General features: G+C 68.1%; 1 protein-coding gene across 3 annotated transcripts in view; it reads right to left on the bottom strand.

The window, feature by feature from the left end:
* Positions 1 to 19,862, bottom strand: part of ADGRB1 (adhesion G protein-coupled receptor B1) — a 75,656-nt gene that overhangs the window by 11,814 nt on the left and 43,980 nt on the right. The window contains exons 1-8 of one of the 3 annotated variants that reach the window (XM_059395243.1): positions 15,445 to 15,464; positions 15,198 to 15,339; positions 9,225 to 9,328; positions 7,145 to 7,247; positions 6,743 to 6,893; positions 6,202 to 6,271; positions 4,757 to 4,823; positions 2,524 to 2,609 (exon numbers count right to left, since the gene is read on the bottom strand). In XM_059395243.1, coding sequence (XP_059251226.1) covers positions 2,524 to 2,609; positions 4,757 to 4,823; positions 6,202 to 6,271; positions 6,743 to 6,893; positions 7,145 to 7,247; positions 9,225 to 9,325 — 578 coding nt within the window. In that variant the 5' untranslated portion in view covers positions 9,326 to 9,328; positions 15,198 to 15,339; positions 15,445 to 15,464. Of the gene's footprint in view, positions 1 to 2,523; positions 2,610 to 4,756; positions 4,824 to 6,201; positions 6,272 to 6,742; positions 6,894 to 7,144; positions 7,248 to 9,224; positions 9,329 to 15,197; positions 15,340 to 15,444; positions 15,465 to 19,862 lie in introns of those variants that run through there. The other 2 variants (XM_059395241.1, XM_059395242.1) reach the window with 2 other exon arrangements.

Below are 19,862 nucleotides of genomic sequence, written 5' to 3'. Positions count from 1 at the left end.
TGCGGGCCCGGGGGGGGGGGGGCCGGGGAGCTGGCAGGGAGGCCCGGGGCGGTGGCACCGCCTGGCCCTTTGGAACGTGCAACGCCCCTGCGGTGGGGGAGCGGGAGGTGGGAGCGGTGGGCGCAGGTGGGGCAGAGCCTCTCAGGGAATGTCCCCGGGGCTCTCACGACAGGCCTGTCACGGGGCAGAGCAAACAGTACGTGTCCTCCGGCCCTGTCCCCGCCGGCCGTCCTCCCACAGCTTTCTGCCTCACGGGACCTGACCTGCCCCGAACCTGCAGCCGCCATGGGGCAGCAGTGTCCACACGCCCACACGCTCACGCACGTACACGTGCTCACACACGCACACACGTGCACACCGACACCGACACCCACTCACACCCGCACACGCTCATGCAACACCCACGCACGCTCACGGTACCTGTGCTTGTGCCCGCCCACATGCTGACACGCGCACACACTTAGAGGCGCACGCACGCGCACACCCTTGTGCTCACACGCACACACCGCGCACCCCAGCCCCCGGCACAGCCACACGTCAATGAGCTGCCGGCTGAGCGCGTTCTCGAGCTGACCCGCACCCGTCCCGTCCAGGCGGCGCCTGCTGTCCAGCCCTCCATGTCCCAAGGCCCCGGGGGATGGGGAGAGGAGCCTGGCGAAGGGCCAGCTGGGGGACGACCCCCAGAGTGGACGGCACAAGTGACAGAGAGGACAGAAAAAGCTTAAAACAAACTGTGTGACTCAGAGCAGCGTGGAGACGGGCGCACACGGGGAAGGAGAGGGTCTGAGGTGGCACGGCCGGCGCCCTGGGAGGTGGCGTGGGCCGCAGGGAGGGCTCCACACTCGGCCTGTTGGAGGGCGCGCCGGAGGGGCTGGGGCAGCTGACCGGGAGTGCAGAGCAAAGCCCAAGACAAGAGCTGACCGCCTTCTCAGTTCTCACGGAGACGGGGCGGAACGCTCACCGACCGCAGCGGTCGGCCTGCATCCCCCGGGCCGGTCCTGGGGGGTCGGGGGGGCTCTGGGGGAAGCAGGGGAGCCTTGGGGAGGTGGGGGCTGTCGGGGTTCGGCCCCCATGCATGCCTGGGTGAAGGAGAGAGGAGCCAATCTGTCCATGTTTGCACAAAGGAGCAGAACTCCTGGGGGAGGCCACGGCCCCCAAGTCTGCCCTGACCATGTACCGCGCCAGCCAGGGGGCTAGGGCTCCGCCAGCCAGCGCGCCGGGTTTCAGGGAGCTAGCTGCCAGTGTCCTCCCACAGGCCCTGAGCGTGTGCGTGTGTGCGTGTGTGCGTGCGCGAGCAAGCCCGTGGCAGCACGCAGGGAGCGTCCGGTCCGTGGGGGACCCGCCAGGGTGCCACGGGGGCACCCAGGGGCCAGGGCACCCACTGCTCACCCGGGCCAGGGCTGGGGAGCCGGCCAGCCACACGGACACACTGGGCTCCCGCACCCGCCGCTCACCCCACCTGACCCCGGGGCCCTCGGCCGCACAGACGGGGACGGAGCAGGAGAGTCGGCTCAGGGGTTCTTGTATGAAACAAAGCACACAGCGCCTTTGGGGAGTGGGCGTCACGTGCGAGCTGCCCCAGCACTCCGGCCTGCGTGCCCTGGGGCCCCCAGAAACACCTGTGGGCAGGTGGGGTAGGCCGCCTCTGTGCCCACTGCCCAGGGAGAGGGGCACCCAGGCCCATGGACAGCGAGGCCAGCCCCCGGATCCCACACATCCTCCCAAGCCACACAGCAGACTCCCGACCACGAAGAGAAGCCATCAGGAAGCCCAGAGGACGGTGTCCTGAAGCCAGGGTACTCCAGGAGCGCAGGACGAGGAGGAGGGAGACAGAGACAGACATGGAGGACGGGCACAGAGGGAACAGGGGCGGAGCCCCCACGCAGACACCAGCAGGGCAGAGGGACGAACAGAGCAGTAGGCAGGGGCAAGGCGAGGAGGGCTCAAAGGGCAGGGGCAGGATGGAAAGGGTCTGTCTCAGCCGGTCCTCCGCTCCCTCCACGACCTCGGCACTGCCATGCCCCGGGGGGCTGGAGAAGAGGTGCTGTCCCAAACACACTTGGCCTTCACTGCTGGACATTGCCCAGCCGCTTGGGACCACGTGCTGTCTGGCCACGCACTGCCCTCTCTGGGCCCAGCCTCTCCATGCAGGAGGGACGCCCTATTTGTCCCCTGCACTCTCCTCCTGTGGCTGAAGGCACCACAAAGACAGGCAGGTCACACCCTTGCTGGGGGTTACCCGACCCCACAGTGGGGAAGGCGGAGGCCGGGGGCTCCCTCCCCCCACCCTAGTGGACCCTGCAGGGGCAGGGTCCCTGAAAACAACTGGCTTCCCAGTTTCTGAGGATGGACCACAGGCCAGACGGAGAAACTGAGGCACAGGGCAAGGTCGGGGCTGGCTGTGAGCCTTCACAGACCTCTGTGCCCCAGTTTCCCTGCCTGCTCTGGGGGCTGGCGGGGAGAGTGAGCCCTGGGTCTTCTGGACTCAAGGCAGGTGAGGCGACCCAGTGGGCCCTGCCCTACCCTGCGCGCTCCTTCAGCTTCTTGTCCGTGATGCCGTCCTTGGACACGAGCTTGTTGAACACCAGGATCCCGATGACCATGTTCACCTGCCAGGCAGAGAGCAGTGGGGTGTGGGCGCAGGGTACTGCCCTCTGGGCTCCGGGCTCCTCACCAGGGCTCCCGCCCGCAGCACGGGCCCTATGGACACCGCTCCCCAGGCCAGGAGACGGGGCCGCTGGCACAGGCTCGCCAGCACCCCCGACGCTCTCCCCCGCCCCCCACCAGAGCCCCGGCTGTTAGGTAGGGCTCTCCTGCCACAAGACCCCACCCGGGGCGCGATGCTCCAGCTCCCGCCCCCCACGTGACCCTCCCGCGCAACCCATCCGTGAGGATCTGGCAGGCCCGCCCGGCGGGGGTGGACAGGAAAAGGGGCCAGCACGCCCCAGGGTGGGGACGCAGAGAGTCATGTGGGGGCTCTCCCGACAGGCGGGATCCCCAGCCGCTCTGCACGAAATAGCCCCGAGGCCTAGCTGCCATCTCCAGGCAGCAGCAGCTTCTGGAGCTGGGGTTCCAGCTGTCCGGAGGTCGGACATCAGGCTGACCCCCACACACCCCTAGAGTGCTGGCCCATTCCCACGGCAGAAAGGGCCTCAGGTGATCCAGCTGCCGCCCCCACTCAGGGGTGCCCTGTGGCCACCCCAGCCTTTCAGCTCCCCTGCCCCTTACGCCCCTCCCATGACGGGGAGCTCACTCCTCACAAAGGCCCACCTCGGGGGCCGTCTCGGGGGCAGCATCCCTGTCTAGGTTTTTTCCCGGGGGTGCACTGCCCCTGCGCTCTCTGCCATGGCACCTTCCCTGCCTCCTTCCTGCTGGGCACCGGCTCCCCAGCAAGTGCTCCCCGGTGTTCATGTCCCGCAAGCCACAGCCAACGGCAGCTGTTGGCCCCGCCGTGGCCCTGGAGCCCTGGGGCCTTCTCTCCTGGGTGGAGAGGCTCCCGGCTCCTCCCCTGGGCTCCCACTCTGCAGAGGCCGCCCGGTGGAGGAACGAGGCCTTGTCCCGGACGCTTTGGACGCAGAAGGGCGAGGGGCCGACCGCCTGAGGCCCCACCGCGCTTAGCGCCCCCGACCCTGCACACCGCGTGGGCAGGCCCTGCCGTTCATCCCTGCGCGAATGGAAAGTTCCCAGACGCGGACACCAGCCCTGGAGGGCCTGACTGGGGTTGGGGCATCTTTCCCGGGTGACCTCATTTTCTGACAAGGCCGGAGCCACAGGGGACAGGCCACCAGCCATCCCCGCCCTGCCCACAGCAGGTTCTGTGCGCTCTTGACTGGCGTGTCCCCACGTTCCTGAGGGGGCCCCGGCCTTGCCCTACAGACACCCTGGCAGGGAACATGGGGGCTGGGAGCTCCCGCCTCCCTTGGCTAAGCCTCCCCCGCTCCCACGTTGCCTGTCTTTAAAATGGTGAGCTGGCCCTGTCTCTGAGGGGCCGCGTTGACATGCACGGCACGGAGGCCTCTCCCTTCAAGGAATAAAGGAGCCGGGACCCTCGGGCTAGGCCCGCTGCCCATGGCCCCACGCTCCCACGCAGGGTCCCCCAGCCTCCCCTGTGCCTGTGCCGGTGTCCAGCTTCCCCGCCACAGAGCCACAGAGTGGTGTGTGGCACTCCATGTGGGGCGGAGGGCTGGAGGGGGACAGGCTCAGGCAGTGTGGATGCAGGGGGGCCCCCAGCCGCCCGGCTCCCCCTGCCCAGTCCGAACTCGGGGGCAGGAACTCTGTGTGCCCGTGGCACTGTTGTGCATCCCTCCCCGAAGGTGTCTGGGAACTCGTGGCGAGGGAGAGCGGGCAGCCGCTTCCTTCTCCAGAGCAGGACAGCTGCTGGAAGCAAGGGCCCAGTCCTGGCCCCCCTGCCTCAGGCTCTGCTAGCTGCTCTACCCATCCCCCAGGCCTCGCTGGCACTCCCTGCCGTCCTGGGTCAGCCGTCTGTGTGCTCGGTATCCCCCCCCAGTCCGGCCACTCGGCCTGCGAGCCCACATGGACCTGCTGGCCAGTCCCCAGCCAGTGTCCATTACCCATGCAGCGGGGCTCACCAAGATAGCAGGCGCCCCCCTGCCCCCGTGTCTGTACCTGTGTACCCTGAGGGCAGCTCCAGGGGGCCAGGAATGCCACCCACCCCCTGGTGACCGCGGTGACCCTGAAGGGGCAATAGGTACCCCCAAGGGCCCAGCCTGGGCCAGCGGTGGGGGGGGGTCAGTACCAGTACGACAGCGGCAGCCGGTCCCACGAAGGCGTACAACAGTCCCCCCTCCAGGGACAGCCAGCAGCTGGGGAGGGAGACGGGCTGGTCAGTGGCCAGTCGTGACGTCCCCGCCCCCCGGGGAAGGCCGGCAAGACGCTGGGGAGCGGCAGAAGGAGCTCGGCACCCAGCAGGCCCCCCGGGGCACAGCACACAGCAGCTCACTGTGGCCTCTGAGCCCTCGGAAGCCCCCTCCACGGTGGCCCCTTGAATCCCAGTTTACAGAGAGAGAAGCAGACCCCGGCAGACGCGAGGCTGTCCTCGCTTGGCAGACACGAGGCTGTGCTGACTGCCCCGGACCGGCCCCCCAAGTGTCCTCCTATGTCCTCCCCAGTCTCACTCACAGACCCTTCCTATGGTCACGGGGCCAAAACTTTGGGTCGGGTCCCTGCTCCGGCCCCCCAGCTGCCCACGCAACCCAGGCCCCGTGGCCAGGTAGCCCAGGCCTCTGCTCATGCATCTGGCCCGGGCTCTCCTCACACCAGCCGTGGTCACCGGCCCCACGGTCCCCCAGATCTCCTGGACCTCGCGAGAGGCGGCCTGCAGGAGCCCCGGGCCCAGTGAAGACGCTGCAGTTTCCACGTGCTGTTTCCTCTGCCCCGAGTGTCCACCCCATGCAGTCAAACTCGTCTTTGGCCTTCAAAACCCCTGGGGCTCCCCTGATCGCCCGGCCCTCTCAGCTGTGCAGCCGTGCCCGTAACTCCCTCCTGGCATGCCCCCTACCAGGGGTTCCAGTAACTGGAACCTCATTCATGTCCACTTCCCTTGCTGCCCCAGGGGGCCCTACTCCAGGGCCCAGCCACGGCCTGTCCCCCTGGGGCTCCACAGCGAGCCAAGCCTGCACGGCCCACCCTGGCCACACCTCCTTCCTCTGGCTCCCCATTTCCTACCCGTGCCTGCGGCTGCAGCCCCCTGCAGGCCTTGGCTCCCCTTACCCCGGGACGCTACACTGCTTTTAGGGGCTCCCCAAGCTTCCTGGTTTGGCATTCAAGGCCCCGGACCTGCCTGGCCCAGCCGACCCTTCGGGGCCTCGCTGACTTCATCGGAGCAACAGGCCCCTTACCACCGGCCTTGCCCTCCTCGGGGCCACACAGCTCCCTTGCCACCACAGTCATGCGGGAAGGTCGCACGGCTGCAGAGGGAAAACTGAGGCTGACAGACCCGGCCACGGGCACCAAAGGAGGGGGTGGAGGCTCTGACGGCCCCGAGCCTCCATTTCACCCATCCTGCTGCCCGCTGCCAGGGAGGAGCTGGGGAGGGAGGCGGCCTCCAGCCCCGGGGCTCCCGGCCTCTCCCAGCTTGGCTCTCCTCTGCGAGACGGGCAGCAGCCGTCACCTTCTAGGGCAGTGGGAGGGTCTGGGGGAGCCGAGCGGCCTCTACCCCATCCCCACCCTGCCCCGACTCACTAGTTCATGGTGCTGTACCCTTTGGCCTTGGTGAATCCCACAGAAATGGCCACGACCAGTGCAGGGAGCCCTGCGAAGGACCAGAAAGAAAGGGGGTTGGTCCTCCCGCCATCCAAGCCCGCGTCCACGCTCTGCCTCCTCCTTCCAGCCCTGGGGATGGGGCGGGGCGCGGGCAAACTGGGTCCTCGGAGTCCTGAACGCGGTCGTGCCGAGCAGGAGAGGGGGACGGGAGGGGGACGCGGGCGGGAGCCCACGGGCTGTAGGCACGGCGGCCAGACAGCGAACGAAATGCAGGACGCCTGATTGCACTTGAATTTCAGATTAAAAGAAATCATTTTTCTTGTAAATGTCCCAAACGTCACCCGGGAGATCCTTAAAAAATAACTCAGTATCTGAAATTCAAAGAGAACCTGCCGCCACATCTTACCTGGGAACCCCGTGGAGGCCCCAGGAGGACGAGGGCGGAGGCCGGGGGGCACCCCCCCCACCGGGACAGCGGGCGGAGGCCGGGGGGCAGCCCCCCCCCACCGGCAACACTCACCCCAGCCCAGGCAGAGGAAGCGTTTCCGGATGAGACGGTTCCTGAGGCGGCCCGTCACGGCCATGTACGACTGCCAGGCCTCGGTGAGCACCCAGCAGAAGGACGACAGGAAGAAGAAGTGCAGGAAGGCGGCCACCAGCGTGCACACCACCTGCGCGGGGCAGGCGGGCGGCTCAGGCCGGGCCGGGGCCGGGTGCCCTTCCTGGGCCCGCCCCACCGGAGGAGCTCAGAGAGGCCGGGACGGCCCGAGCCGGGTGTCCGTGGTGGGGCACGAGGTCAGGTCCCCCTCACAGGAGGCCACTGAAGGGCCGGCACCAGCTTCCCAGGGAGCATTCTGGGGTCCTGTCACCCCATCCCGCCCGGGCTCCCTGGGGGGTGCGGGGAAGGGCCGAGCTCACGCACCTTATTGCGGGTCTGGGTCTGCCCGATGAGGATGAGGGCGTTGGAGGAGATGATGGACAAGCAGAAGTTGATGAGGATGACCGACCGCTCCGAGCGGATGTACCTGTGGGGGAGCGCGGCTCAGTGCCCCGGCGGGGGGGGGGGGGGGGGGGGGGGGGCGCGGGGGGGGGGCCGGGGGGGGGGGGGGGGGGTCGCGTCTCCAGGAACTGGGGTCCTGCGGCCACGGCGAGACTAGAACGCCACCCCTTCCTGCAGGCCCCCCGGCCAGGCCACCATCACCTCCACCCCCGCACCCTCTACCGCGCACTGAACTCCAGCCCGTGGTCCTGCGCGGGGAGGGCCACGGGAGGCTGCCGGGCCCGGCCGCCCATTCCTGCTGGGAGTGGCTGATCCTCAGTTTCCCCCCTTCTGTGTGAGATCCTCTCCCTGTCTCTGCATCCCTTAGACACAGCTCGTTTCCGGGGTCTCGCTCTCGGCCTGCTCCTGGCTTCACCCCTGCCGGCCTCCTGCCCCCAGCCCTTCCCACCCTGTGTGATCCTGACTTCGGGGGAGGAAGACGGAGCGGTTCCGAGGGCAGCCTCTAGAGCCTGGGCAATGCGCGGCCCAGCTTCATCCTGGCTGTGGAACCCTGGGCGAGGGGCTCAACCCCTCTGTGCCTCAGTCTTTGGATCTGTGAGATGCGTGGTGGGAACAGCACCTGCGGCCAGGGCTGCGGCTGAGACCAGAGGGGCAAGATGCAGGTGGGCAGAGGGGACAGGGCTGGGCCTCAGGGGCCGAGATGTGACCTTGGGTGGGTCACTTTCCCTCTGTTGGTCTCCATTTCCTCGTGGGGACCATCAGGCCACCTTCCCGACCACAGCTCACAGGGGCAGTGACTCGGCCAGCAGAACTCAGGAAGGAGGCGCTTTGAAAACCACCGGCGAGCCCCTCAGAACCGCAGCCGGGAGGGTTGGACACGCTGTGTCAGGCCCCGGGTCCCCGGTCCCAGAGGTGTCTGGAAACCGAGGCCTCCAGGGAGGGGCTGGGCCGGTGGGGGGTTTGGGGCAGGTGTTCTGAGGAGGGGTTGGGGAGGAGGGCCACCACTGGGTGCCGTTGGGGCACCTACTGGTTTGGCCAGTAGTAGGGGTCGGCTTCTGCCCCCCGGCAGGAAGCGGGGCAGGGAACACAGGCCGCCTGCTCCGCCTCCCACCATCGACACACACACATCGATCTCTCCTCGCTGGCCTCGGGGGCGGCATCAGCTCTGGGCTGTGCAGCTGTGGGGGCAGATGACCTTGACTCAGACGCCCTGTCCTAACCCTCTGCTCAGTGGGGCTCCACCAGGGCTCTGGGGGCGGGAGACAAGACCCGCCCCCAGGCCCACACCTGCCCTCGCACACCCTTCACATCCTGAGCCCATCCTGGTCACGGGCCCGGGTTCAGGCCTGTTCACGTGCGTCCCTCCCCCAGAGCTGGGGTCGGCCGGGCATGGCTGCCTTGCCCCAGCCCTGCCTGGGGAGGTGGTCAGGGCCCTGCGATGAGGCCCTGCGGCCCGGGGGAGGGGGGCAGGGATGTGAGCAGAGGTTCTTGCCCTGAGCCATGACCCAGGCTCCGAGAGGACTGTGGACATGCACACCCACATGACAGGACATGGAATCTGGGGGCTCTGAGGCCCCAGGGCAGGGCACTGGGCTGGGGAGCGGACTTGCTGGTACCGGTCAGGCAGTGCCTTCAAAGGGCAGGAGAAAGCGTGGCTCCTCCCGTGGGCGGCAGTGGAAGACAGGAGCAGAAGGGCAACCAGCTCACCCTGGGCCTGTGCCCGCTCACCCCGCCATTGGGCATCCAGGGGGCAACACTCGGAGAGCAGGTGGGGGCCGTCGGGGAGGGAGGGGGACGGAGGGCGGAGGGTGGCGGTGGGGCGGTCCATCCCTGATGGCCTGGGCAGGAGAGGACGGGGTGGGGGGTGGCGCTGCTGACTGGGAAGGGGGCTCCGGACCAGCCCACCCCCCGACGACTGTCCTCAGAGGGGGAGGGGACAGGACCTGACCCCGGCCGCCCCGTGCCCGACCCCCCCCCGCCGGGCCCACGCGCCAGGCAGCACCTCCACACAGACACGTAGATGATGATCAGCAGGAGCAGAGTGAGGGACGACACGCCGCAGCCCACGATGAGCGTCACCGACGGCACAATCACCTTCTCCATGCTCTGAGGGTGCCGGGGCGGAGAGAGAGCAGAGTGAGGGGCCGGGCCCGTGCAGGCTGAGGCTGGGGGGTGCTGGGGAGCCTCCCCCTCCACCCCAGCACCCCCACGCACCCCCCTCCTGCGCTGCCCGTGCTTCTGGGCTGGCCCCTGGGCGGGGTCTGTGCACCTCCCATCACTGGTATCAGAGCCGCCTGCCAAGCCTAGCGCTGAAGGCTCTGTCTGCACTTCACGGACCCCCCACCATTCCAGAGAAGGACCACGTCCCCCGTCACAGTCGGCTCATGAGGCTGCCAGCCCCACCACAGGGACAGCTCTCCCGGCCGCGTGCTTCTGGAACACCAGCCGAGAGCAGGACCCCGGGCTTCCTGGAAGGGCCCCTCGGCACCAGCTGCATCCGTCCAGCCTCTGCTGCCTCCACGCCAGTTCCAACCCCCAGCACCTGCTGCCCCACAGCCCCACCAAGCACCCCTGCTCTCCGCTCCTCCCTCCCCCTCCCTCCTGCTCTGCCGGATCCCAGCACTGCACACCCACTCCTGCCTGAGCCCGGCCCCCACGGCTCTTCTCCAGCCGCTGCCGGAGAACCATGTAAAACACCATTAGAGATGGCAACCCTGCTTTGCTCAGGGTTTTACCCCCGCCCGACCATCCCCTCCCTAGCTGTCCAAATGCTCCAAAGCCTGCTGAGCCAGGCCTGACCCCGGCACCGGCCACCTCCTCCTTCCCACCGAGGCAGAGCTGTGGCCGCTGTCGGTCCCTCTGCCCAGAACACCCTTCCCAGCTGTCACGTGGTACCTCTCGGGGGGGCCTTGGGCTGGGGGGCCCGGCTGCTCCCCACTACGTAGCCCCAAGCACCCAGTCGGTCGAGCTCAGCCCCGTGTCACTGCCTGACCCACCCAGCGCACACAGAGGGCCGCCGCACAGTGGACAGGGGTCGCTTGGTGGAGGGCCAAGGACACTCGGAGGGACGGACACCGGTCCCTGCGGCCGTCCCCAGCCTGCAGGCTCTGCGCTCGAGAGAGGAGGAGGTGTGCTGCGGGTGTGGGGCTTCCTAGGAGCTCCCCCACTCTAAAGGGGACGATTCTGTCCCCGCTCCCGGTCTGAGTAGGCTGACGCTCTTCAGGGCAGCTCTCTGACCCCGCCGACCCAGGCGGGCTGCCCAGGGAGGCTCTCCTGCCTCACCGGCCTCAGAAGGCCCCGCATTCGTGTCCCATGGCGGCGCCTTCCATCTCCCTTGGGCCCCCAGAGTCGGAGCCGGAGCCCACGGCACCTCGCACTGCTGTTCCCACCCACGGACAGCACGGTGCCGAAACCATGCTCTGCCCTCCCCGTGGCCTGGGCTGCCCTTCCCCACACCGGAATCGCCCCCCCCCCCCCCCCCCCCCGCCCTTCTGAGTGTTGCTGGGTTCCAGCCCGGGTCCAACCGCTGGAGGGGACTGCCGGTCCCACAGCCCCACGTCCTCACGTTCCTGAACCCCTCGGGCCAGGCCCGGCTCGGACACAGGCCGCGTGGCTGGCTAGATGAATGGAGACACGGAAGGCAGGCTCTGGGAAAAGGGAGAAAGTCAGCCAAGGTCAGCCAGGCAGTCGGAGGTCCCGGGATTCACGGCCCAGGGTGAACCTGTTTCCACACGGGGAGCCAGAGGTCCCTGGGCAGCGGGGGAGCTGGGCCATGGCTCACACCCTTGCACTCGCCAGGGAACCTCAAAGCCCGGCTGGCCACGCGAGTCACAGGTGGCCAAGTGAGTGGCTCACACCCGTTCTGTGGCTGGCTCCGGCCCCGACCTCTGTGGCCATCTGCCTCCATCTGCTCTCATTAGCCTGGCAGCCACCTGCCGGCCCGCTTGCCCACCTGCCCGCCCGCTCTCTCCTCTCCACCCGGCTCATCCGTCACTCCCGACAGCCCCGGCCTGCGGGCTCTGGATGATGTGGGGAAGGCAGGAGGGAGAACTAGAGGGCAGGGCGCCAAGGAGCTCTAGCCCTCATTGGGAGGGTTGGACTAGAGATCTCTGGGCAGGAGCTTGGCCCCAACCCACACACAGAGAGCAGAAGCCAGCCGGCCTCCCACCGGAGACTGGTTCCCTCGCCAAGTTTGGTGCCACCCCAGGGCCTTTGCACATGCTCCTCTTGTTGCTTGGTGCTCTTCCTCTGACCTTCACATGGCTGTCTCTGCCTTCAGCGTAGAGGTCACCACCTCCCAGGGGCCCTCACTGACCTGGTTCCGTCTGAACCAGCCCCTCGTCTCTCTGCCCCATCACCCCATCTGGAGACTCCCTGGGGAACAGGGCCCCCACGCACCCAGGAGTTCTTTTTTGTCTATAAGGTCCCCGTTGGTTTCTACCCCATCAACTCCGCACTGTCCACCTCCTCTTGCACCCTCTACGCAGCCAACACGTCCGAAACACAGACCTCCCTCCTTGAGCACGGTCCTTGCTGTCCTGTTACTGCTCCAACACCACCCGTGGCTCACAGCTCCCACACAGAACAGTCCTGGCCCCTGGTCCCACGCTGAGCCCTGACCCCGGGGAGGTGGGGGACACACTTCCGAGCACATCATGGCAGCAGCTGGCTTTCCAGTGCTCCTCCTTGCCAGGCTGTGCGCCGGGCTGTGGATCCCTCCCTTGTCCAGGCCCCACCGCAGCTCGGAGCCAGACAGCATCGCCCCCTCACAGATGTGACTCAGAGCCACTACTCGCCCACCCAGCGGCCAGTGGCACAGCTGGACTCTGACGGTCTGGCTCCACACAGAGCTCGGGTGGCAGTGGCGGTGGGGGGTTGCCTGGGTCCATGCCCCTGTCTGGAAGCTCGTTCCTCCCTGGCTCCTGGGGTGGGAGCCCCGCACCCCCTCTCCACCCCTGGACTCCTGGTCCCCATGGCCACTCCGGGCCCCAGGATTCCCGACGCCTCCACTTGCTCAGACCCCAGTCCCCATGCCCGTCCCACCCCAGCCAGGGAAGAGGGAGTGGCGCCCTGTCTTGCCCCAGGCCCGGCCCACCTCTGCCACCACCCCACCTGCCGGCTGGGTTGCTCTGTCCCCACTCCTGCTGGGAACCCTCCGAGACCACAATCGCACCGCCACCCTGTCACCCCCCCACCACGCAGCTCCCCACGGCCCTTGGGGTGTAGCTTCAGCACTCCCCAGCACTAGCCTTGCTCCCCTGCCCCGCCCTCCGAGCCCCACCTTGTCCCCCACGGACTTTTGCCTTCCTCACCTTCCCTGGCACGACCACTGCTCTTCTCCATTCAGCTCAGCCGGCCAACTCCTGTTTGCCCCTCAAGGCCCCACGAGACACCTCCTCCTGGTGTTCCCTTCCCAAACCACCCGGGGGAGGGAAGGAAGCTGTCGCCGTGCCCAGGGCACCTGTCCCTTTGGCCTGGGCTGCTGCAGACCCCGTCTGTCTGGACGCAGACCCCGTGCTCCCCCTGGGCAGGACTGGGGTCTGGCACAGGCCCCAGCCCCTCACAGGCGGCATGACGGGGATCTCACCCTTGTGCTTGGGCCCTTCCACTCAGGGTCTCTGGGGTCAGCCCCGGAGCCAGAGCCGGCCAGGAAGAGAGGGAGGTGCCCGCAGGCTTCACTGGCAGGCTGGCACCAGGTGGGCGGCGGAGCCCTGGTCCTTCTGGTGCTCTGGCTCTGAGCTCATGCGCATGCCCGTGGGGGGCCCCAGTGTCGGGGAGAGATGACCACTGTGCCAGTTACTGCTGGAGACACTTAGGCTCCCAGTGGCCAGGCACATTGCCCTCAGCCCCAAAGCCCCTGGGTGACTCCAGCCCCTGTGAGCGGCTGTGCCTTCAGCCTCAGCTCCCCTTCTGGGATACCGGGCTGGGGTCCCACCTTCACAGATGCTGACACTAGAACCCCCCCAGCTGTGGCTGCCGACCCCCATACCAAACAAAACCTCCAACCCCTCCCAGACCGAGACCTGCCCGGCCTGATGCATCGACCTCCAATATGCCTGGCCCCAGCGGCCCGGGTGCAGGCCAGGCTGGGGGCAAGGCCCTGGGCCCCAAGCCTTCTGCTCCTGGTTCCACCAGCTTTCACCAGCATTGGCCACCTGACCCTCACCAGACCCGGCCTCCATGGCCCAGCTGACCCAGAGCTCAGCCCCTGGTGGGACGCCACCTTCTGCGGAAGGCACTGACTGGCACGCGGTCCACACCACAAACCCTGGGCCGGCAGGGCCCTCCCCCCACCCCCCTCAGCTGGCCCGACTCTCAGGGCTGTCACTTCCGTCTGACGGCAGGGGTCAGAGGGGGAGGCTCAGAGTGACAGGGCACGAGGCTGGAGTCTGTGTGTATGAGGGACCAGCCTGTGCGGTGACACTCCGCCACACCAACCCTGGGCACACATCCCATTCCGGAAGGCTCCCCTGCCCCCGGTCCTTCCTCTCCATGCTCCGAAGGATGGGCGGCCACCTGGGGACCCCGTCCTGCAGGGTCTGGACCCGCAGGGACTCAGGAAGTCACAAGTCCCATTGGTTGCTCCCCTGTGCAGAAGTCTGCTGCTGTACCACTGATGACCACCTAAGCAGAAAGCCACCTCTTCCAGGCAGTCCCTGGGATGCCCCTGGTTGCAGCTTTCAGAGCCCTCCCCAGAACCGACAACACCAACAGCCCTGTCACAGGGACAGGAGAATGGGGGAGAGTACCCCAAAGTCAGGACCAAGAGCACAGACCCCCATCCAGCAACTTGCCCCAAGACCTTGAGCAAGTCGCCCTCCCCAGGGCTCAGTTTACCTGCCTGCCGACGGAAGGTTTTAGTAGTGATGACCTCCAGGGTCCCGTTGGGCTCTGACCCCATGGGGAACACTGCTCTCCCTACCCGTGTCCCACTGGACAAAGGGTGGTGGGCAGAACGTTCTCAGAAAGGCCCGGAGCCATCTTTCACATTGAACCCAGGATCCCCTGAAGGGAGAGCTGTGCCGCCCCCACTGGATGAGGGCCAGCTGCCCCAAACACCAGGACAGCCTAGTCCCCCACCCCACTCTGTCCTCCACATCTGCTGCTCAACGATCCTTCCACACGGGCCTTAGACCCGGGGTCTTAGTGAGTGAAGACCCCAGCCCCTTTCCCTCCTCGGGGGACTCAGTGAGTAGGGCGGGGGGGGGGTGTTTCCTGAGACCCATGAATGGCGCTCAGCCCTGCAACAGACAACCCCTCAGCCCCAGGGGGCCAAGCCCAGCACCCAGGGCCCCAGCCTGGGAGCTGGCCCCAGATGCCGTTGCCATAGAAACCAGCAGCCCCCACAAGTATCACAGGAACAAAAAGGAGGCCCCTGAGATGATGGGGCCTTCCCCAGCGGAGCCGTGGACCTGGGCCAGACCCAGCACACTCAGCCACCCAGGGACCCTGACCTGGGGATGTGGCTGCCTCCAAAGACCAGGGTCCACTTGGGGAGGGCGGGGAAGGTCTCCCAGCCAAGGTGGCAGCTCCTTCCCCTTCCTCTGCTTGGTAGGCCAGGGCCCCACAGCCCAGCTGAGGGGCGCACTGCCAAGTGAAGGGGTACACGGACTCCGCCAGGCCAAGCCCTCCCCCAGTCCTCAAAAGCCTGGGCCCAGCCTGCCCGGCTCCCGTGAGGATGGGTTCCGTCCAAGGTCCATGCCTCCAAGGAGAGTGGGGGACACTCACCCATCGGCCCCTGGGGGAGAGGGGGGGCTGCCCAGCCTCTCCCGGGCGGTCCCCAACTCCCCGCTGCCACCCACCCGGCTCCCACCCACCCTCTCCAGAGGCCGGCTGGCCAGTGGGCCACGACACCGACCGGGCGCACGGACCGGGCGGGGATGGGTCCGGCCCCTCCCGCGCCGGAAGCGCCCGCCCCGCGGCCCCCTCCCCGCCCCCACCCCGCGCCCCCCGCGCGTCCCGGCCGGGGTCTCACCGCGTCGGCGCTGAGCTGGGCTAAGATGGCGAAGGTGGAGAGCCGGTCACAGAGGCAGCGCGTCCGGAGGGCGTCGAGGGGCACCGTGCGGCAGCCGCGCCACGACCAGGGCCCGAGCTGCGGGGGGGCGGGGGAGGAGGGCCTGGGGGGCGGGACACACGGGGTGGGGTTGGGGGGGGACAGGGGCGGCGTGAGCGGCGGGCGGCCGGCGGCCCGGCCCCCTGTCCCCGCCGGCCCGCGCCCGCACCTGCGCCCGCAGCCGCGCGCCCGCCCCGCCGCCGGCCCCCGGAGCCCCGCGCCCCATGGCCGCCGCCGAGCCACGGGAGAGCGAGTCTCGGGAGCGCGGGCCGCCGAGCCCTGGCCCCGCGCCCGCCGAGCGCCCCGCCCGCCGCACACCCCCCCCTCGCCAGCGCCGGAGCCCGAGCGGGAGCCGGAGCCCGAGCCCGAGCCCAGCGGAGCCGAGCCCAGCGGAGCCGGGGGCGGCGGGCGCGGCGGGGGCGCGCCGGGAGGGGTGCGGGGGGCCGCCTCCGCCCGGAACCCGGAGCCCGGCGCAGCGGGGTGACCTTGGGACCGCCCCCGCCTCCCCCTCCGCGGGCTGGTCGCCCCTGGCGTCCGCCGCCCCAGGCCGGGGACACAACAGCCTTCCCCGCGGTCTGGAGGCCGGGATTGCGCCTTTCCATTTCCACACCGGGGCCGCCGGCGAACCCGGTCGCCGCTGTAGATCCAGTCCCCATCCCTGCAAGGCCCGCCGGCCTGCCCAGGAACTTAGGAGTGTCCAGCCACCACAGCTGGCCCTGGGCTGGCCCTGCCTGCTGGAGCCCCTGGCCTGCGGGGTGGGGTGGGGGTTGCGAGAGCCGCTGGGCCTGCCGACTAGGGACCGGGGGAGGGGACTCCCGCATGTCTCAAGCAGGAAACCCTGCCTGGGGATCCACAGCCTGGAGGGGTCTTGCGAACCCAGGGCCACAAAAGGCCTGCGCTCTCCCGCAGATAGCTCAGACCCCATGCCTCCTCTCAGGACTTCCGGGAAAGTTCCAGGTTTCTGCAGCGGGGGTCTTCCCAGGACCTGCCCTAGAATCGAGTGGGTGGTGTCAGGCCTCAGAGCCCAAGCACAAGGGAGCCGCAGAGAGCCATCGCCAGCTGGACTGCCTTCCCCGGCCCTGCACGCCCGGCAGGCTGGGTTTGACAGCTCCCTAACCAGTGCTCTCCCCATGGGGGCCCTGACCCGGCAGGTGTGTACACACACACACACACACACACACCCTGGGAGTGCCGCCTCTGCTCAAAACCTGGGTTTGCAATCCACCAGCCTTGGCTACCTCCTCAGGGTGCCACCTGGGGAAGTTCCTACCCTCGCTGCTAGCTCCTGTTTCCTGAGCTGCAGAACGGGGAGGGTGCAGCGGGCACACACCGCCAGGCCCCCAGCACGGTGCCTGTGTGGACGCGGGAGCACCTCCGGGAACGAGGAGGGTCACTGGCTGCAGGGATCGGAGAGCCCGGGCTGGTGCTGGTGCCCAGGAGATGTTACACAATCCCTGCTCTGAGCTCCGGGCCCCGGGGGGCAGGGATGTATGCTGGGCCGGGCCCGAAGCCTGGACGTGGCCTTGCTCTCTTGATTCTCTTCTCTCAGGGAAGGACCTGACCCCATTCTGCGGAGAAGAAAAACTGGGGGCTAGCCCCTGGGGCCCAATCGGGCTAGCCGAGTTCACGGTGGCGGCCAGGCAGACTTTCATGGCCCAGGAGTCAGTCGTAGGCTCTGCGGGAGCCCCGGGGCTCAGGCCCTGGAAAGTACTCCCACCACACCCCGGAGCTCCAGCTGGCCCGCTCTGTCTAGAGTTCAGGGAGAAGAGAGCACTGTGGCCTGAGCTCAAAGGGCCCAGGATTGGGGAGCTCAAAGCTCATCCATGTCGGGGCCCTTCCACGAGATAAGTGCGGAAGCAGCCATTAGTCACAGCGGGGGGCAGCCGCACCCAAAGACAAGAGACCTCCATGTCCTGCCTCCAGAGACGGAGAGACCATCAGCTGCAAACCAGGAGCAGGACAATGGAAGGAGCCCAAGAGTGCAGGGTCCTGGAGCATCCTGGAGCTCCCCGGGAGACCCCAGGTCCAGCCTAGTGCTCCCCACACCGTTGGCCAGAGGCCTATCAGGGCCTCGCTGAGTATGAGGGCCCCACGTGGGACACGGGCATGGGGCGCTAAGCCCTGGCCAACGCTGGCCCCTGCCATAGCCCCTGTGTGCCCCTTCCCGCCAGAAGCTCCCTGTCCTCATGCCTGGAGCTGCACATGTGACCGTCCCCACGTGCCCAAGCTGCTGGCCAGATGCTGAGCCAGCCACCACGGCGCAGGCCAGGAGATAGCCAACAACGCCACTCCAAGAGAGCCACACAGACCACCCCTGTCTGTGGCCAGGCCGCCACCCGCTCTCCAACTCCGTGCTCGTCCGGGACATCAGCCCTAGAGCTGTCCTTGTGAGCAGGCGTCTGGGGCTGGCCAGTCCTGGTTCCAGTCCCCGCTGTGCTTCTCAGTGTTCGGGTGTGAACACCGCCTCTGCTCCCCTCCTCCGAGCACAGAGAGGGGCGGGGGCATCCGGAAACCAGCTCTCGAGCCTGGGAGCCCAGGAGGGAACGGCACCCCGAGGCGGGGGGGTGAGGCCGGCTGGGCTGGTCTGCAGCCGGGCTGCCGGGCCTGCAGGGCGCCAGGCTGAGCTGCAGGCCACCTCCTGGGAGAACGCCAGCCCGGGCTACTGAGGAGGGCGCTAATTAGTTTATCGGTCTCCTGGGGGGGGGGGGGGGCTGCTGCCTGCTTTGGCCTCCCGCAGCCTCAGGTCACAGAGGACACGAGAAGGGCCCCGCCCTGGGCCAGGCCAGCTGTCCAGGAGGCAGGCTGAGGTGCTCACTCTGCAGGGGGGCTCAGGGGCTCGTGGGACCCTGTGGGACTGCCTTGCGGCCCCCCTCGGGCCCTACCTCTCCCTGACGCGGAGAGCCCTTGCGGCCTGTGTCAGGGAGGCTGGGACGGGGACCCTCGCCTTGCTCCCTCCCACTCCTGGGTGATAAGGGTTTCCCCGTGCGACTTGTCCCTGAAGCGCGATGACAGCTCTCAGCTGCCCCGTGCAGACAGAGCCGCTGAGGCTCAGAGAGGAGCTACCCTCGCCCAGGGCCACACAGCGCGAGCGGCGGGGCCCGAGGACAAGCGCCCCGCCTTATCTGTCGGGAGCCGTTCCAGGCACACAACCTCCGAACTCCTGGGTTGCGGGGGACACATCCGAGGGATCCTCAAGGATAAGCCGGGACGCGGCGCACAGAGAGGTGACATGCCCAGGGGCTCCCCTGCCCTTTCCCCCCACCCCCACACACACCAGGAAAAGAACTCAGGCCATGCGGGGCGCCCAGGGCTAGCTAAGCCTCCCGTGCCATGCAGACGTCAGCCAGGGGCTGACCTGCAACCAGACAGGTAGATAGGCAGTGCCTGACCCCAGCCCCGTCGCTGGCGTCTTAGGCTCCCCCTCCGACCCGGGAAAGGCCAGGGGATTCTCAGTCCTTCTTCCAGCAAAACCTCTAGGAGGCCTCCTCTTGTACCCCAACATCTGGAAGTTCTTCCCATGTCTGACCGGAGTGCTTCCTGCTCTAGGGACCCCGTCCCCGTCTCTGCAACCCAGGCAGGTCACTCTCCCCTCTTGCACTGGGAGACCATGTGCTGCCTCTTGACTGAGCTTCCAAAACTTGGAATATCTGGGTCATGGAGCCACTCCCCCACCTCCCTGAGCCCAGGCCTGAGGAATCTGGGTCAGTGACACCTGCTCCTCCTCCCCTCGCTAGGTCCAGGGCGAGAGGAGGAGCTGGGGCAGTGGCACCCTCAGGACCAGGAGGGCAGGGAGACCCAGAGGGTGAGAGCGGGAGCTCGTCCATGCCTGAGTCCAGGGGAGGTTTGGGCGGGGGGCTGTGTCTTCCCCCATCTGACCAGGGCGCCCAGAGCAGAGCCACGCCTCCACCATCACACTGCCCGACCTGCTGGGAGGCCAGGCTGGTTCACCTCCACAGCCACCGTGGCCACAGCCGGCTCCTGGCTCCCGCAGTGAGGTGGTCCCTGACCCACAACCTCCTCCTCCATTCTGCTCTGCTCACGGCTTCAGCGTTCTCTTCTGCAGCCTCCTCCGGTGGGGCAGGCCCGGGCCCAGCCTGCTCACCTTGCTGCCGGCTCAGCGGTGGGGGCACCCGCCCAGACTGGGCAGCCAGCCCTCCGCCCCCTGAACTTCCACTGCCTATGGCAACCTCGGCGCCACCTCACCCCTCGCCCTCTCCCACGCCCACGGCCCATCCGTCAGCAGCTCCGACCGGCCTCCCCACAGTGCCAGAAAACAAGCCAGGCATGTCGTCCTCAGCTCAAAGCTCCCACGGCCCCCTCCCCACTGAGACACCCCAGGGCCCCGGGGGCCCGTCCAGCCTCCCTGACCTGACCTCACCACTCTGCTCCTCAGGGGCTCTCCTTGGGCCACATTTAGGGGCTCCCGGGACAGAACCACCTTGCCCCCCGCCACCGCACACTCAGCACTCAGAGCGGAGCCGCTGCCTGTCCCCGTGTCCCAGGCCAAGAGCGGCTCAGAGAAGATAAGCAGGCTGCCATCAGCAGCGGGCCTGGTCCCCAACCCCGCTCAGGATGCGTGGGAGCCAA

Source organism: Mustela nigripes, chromosome 3 (genome assembly GCF_022355385.1).
Source record: "Mustela nigripes isolate SB6536 chromosome 3, MUSNIG.SB6536, whole genome shotgun sequence".
NCBI lineage: Eukaryota > Metazoa > Chordata > Mammalia > Carnivora > Mustelidae > Mustela > Mustela nigripes.
This window is presented reverse-complemented; position numbering and strand designations above follow the sequence as displayed.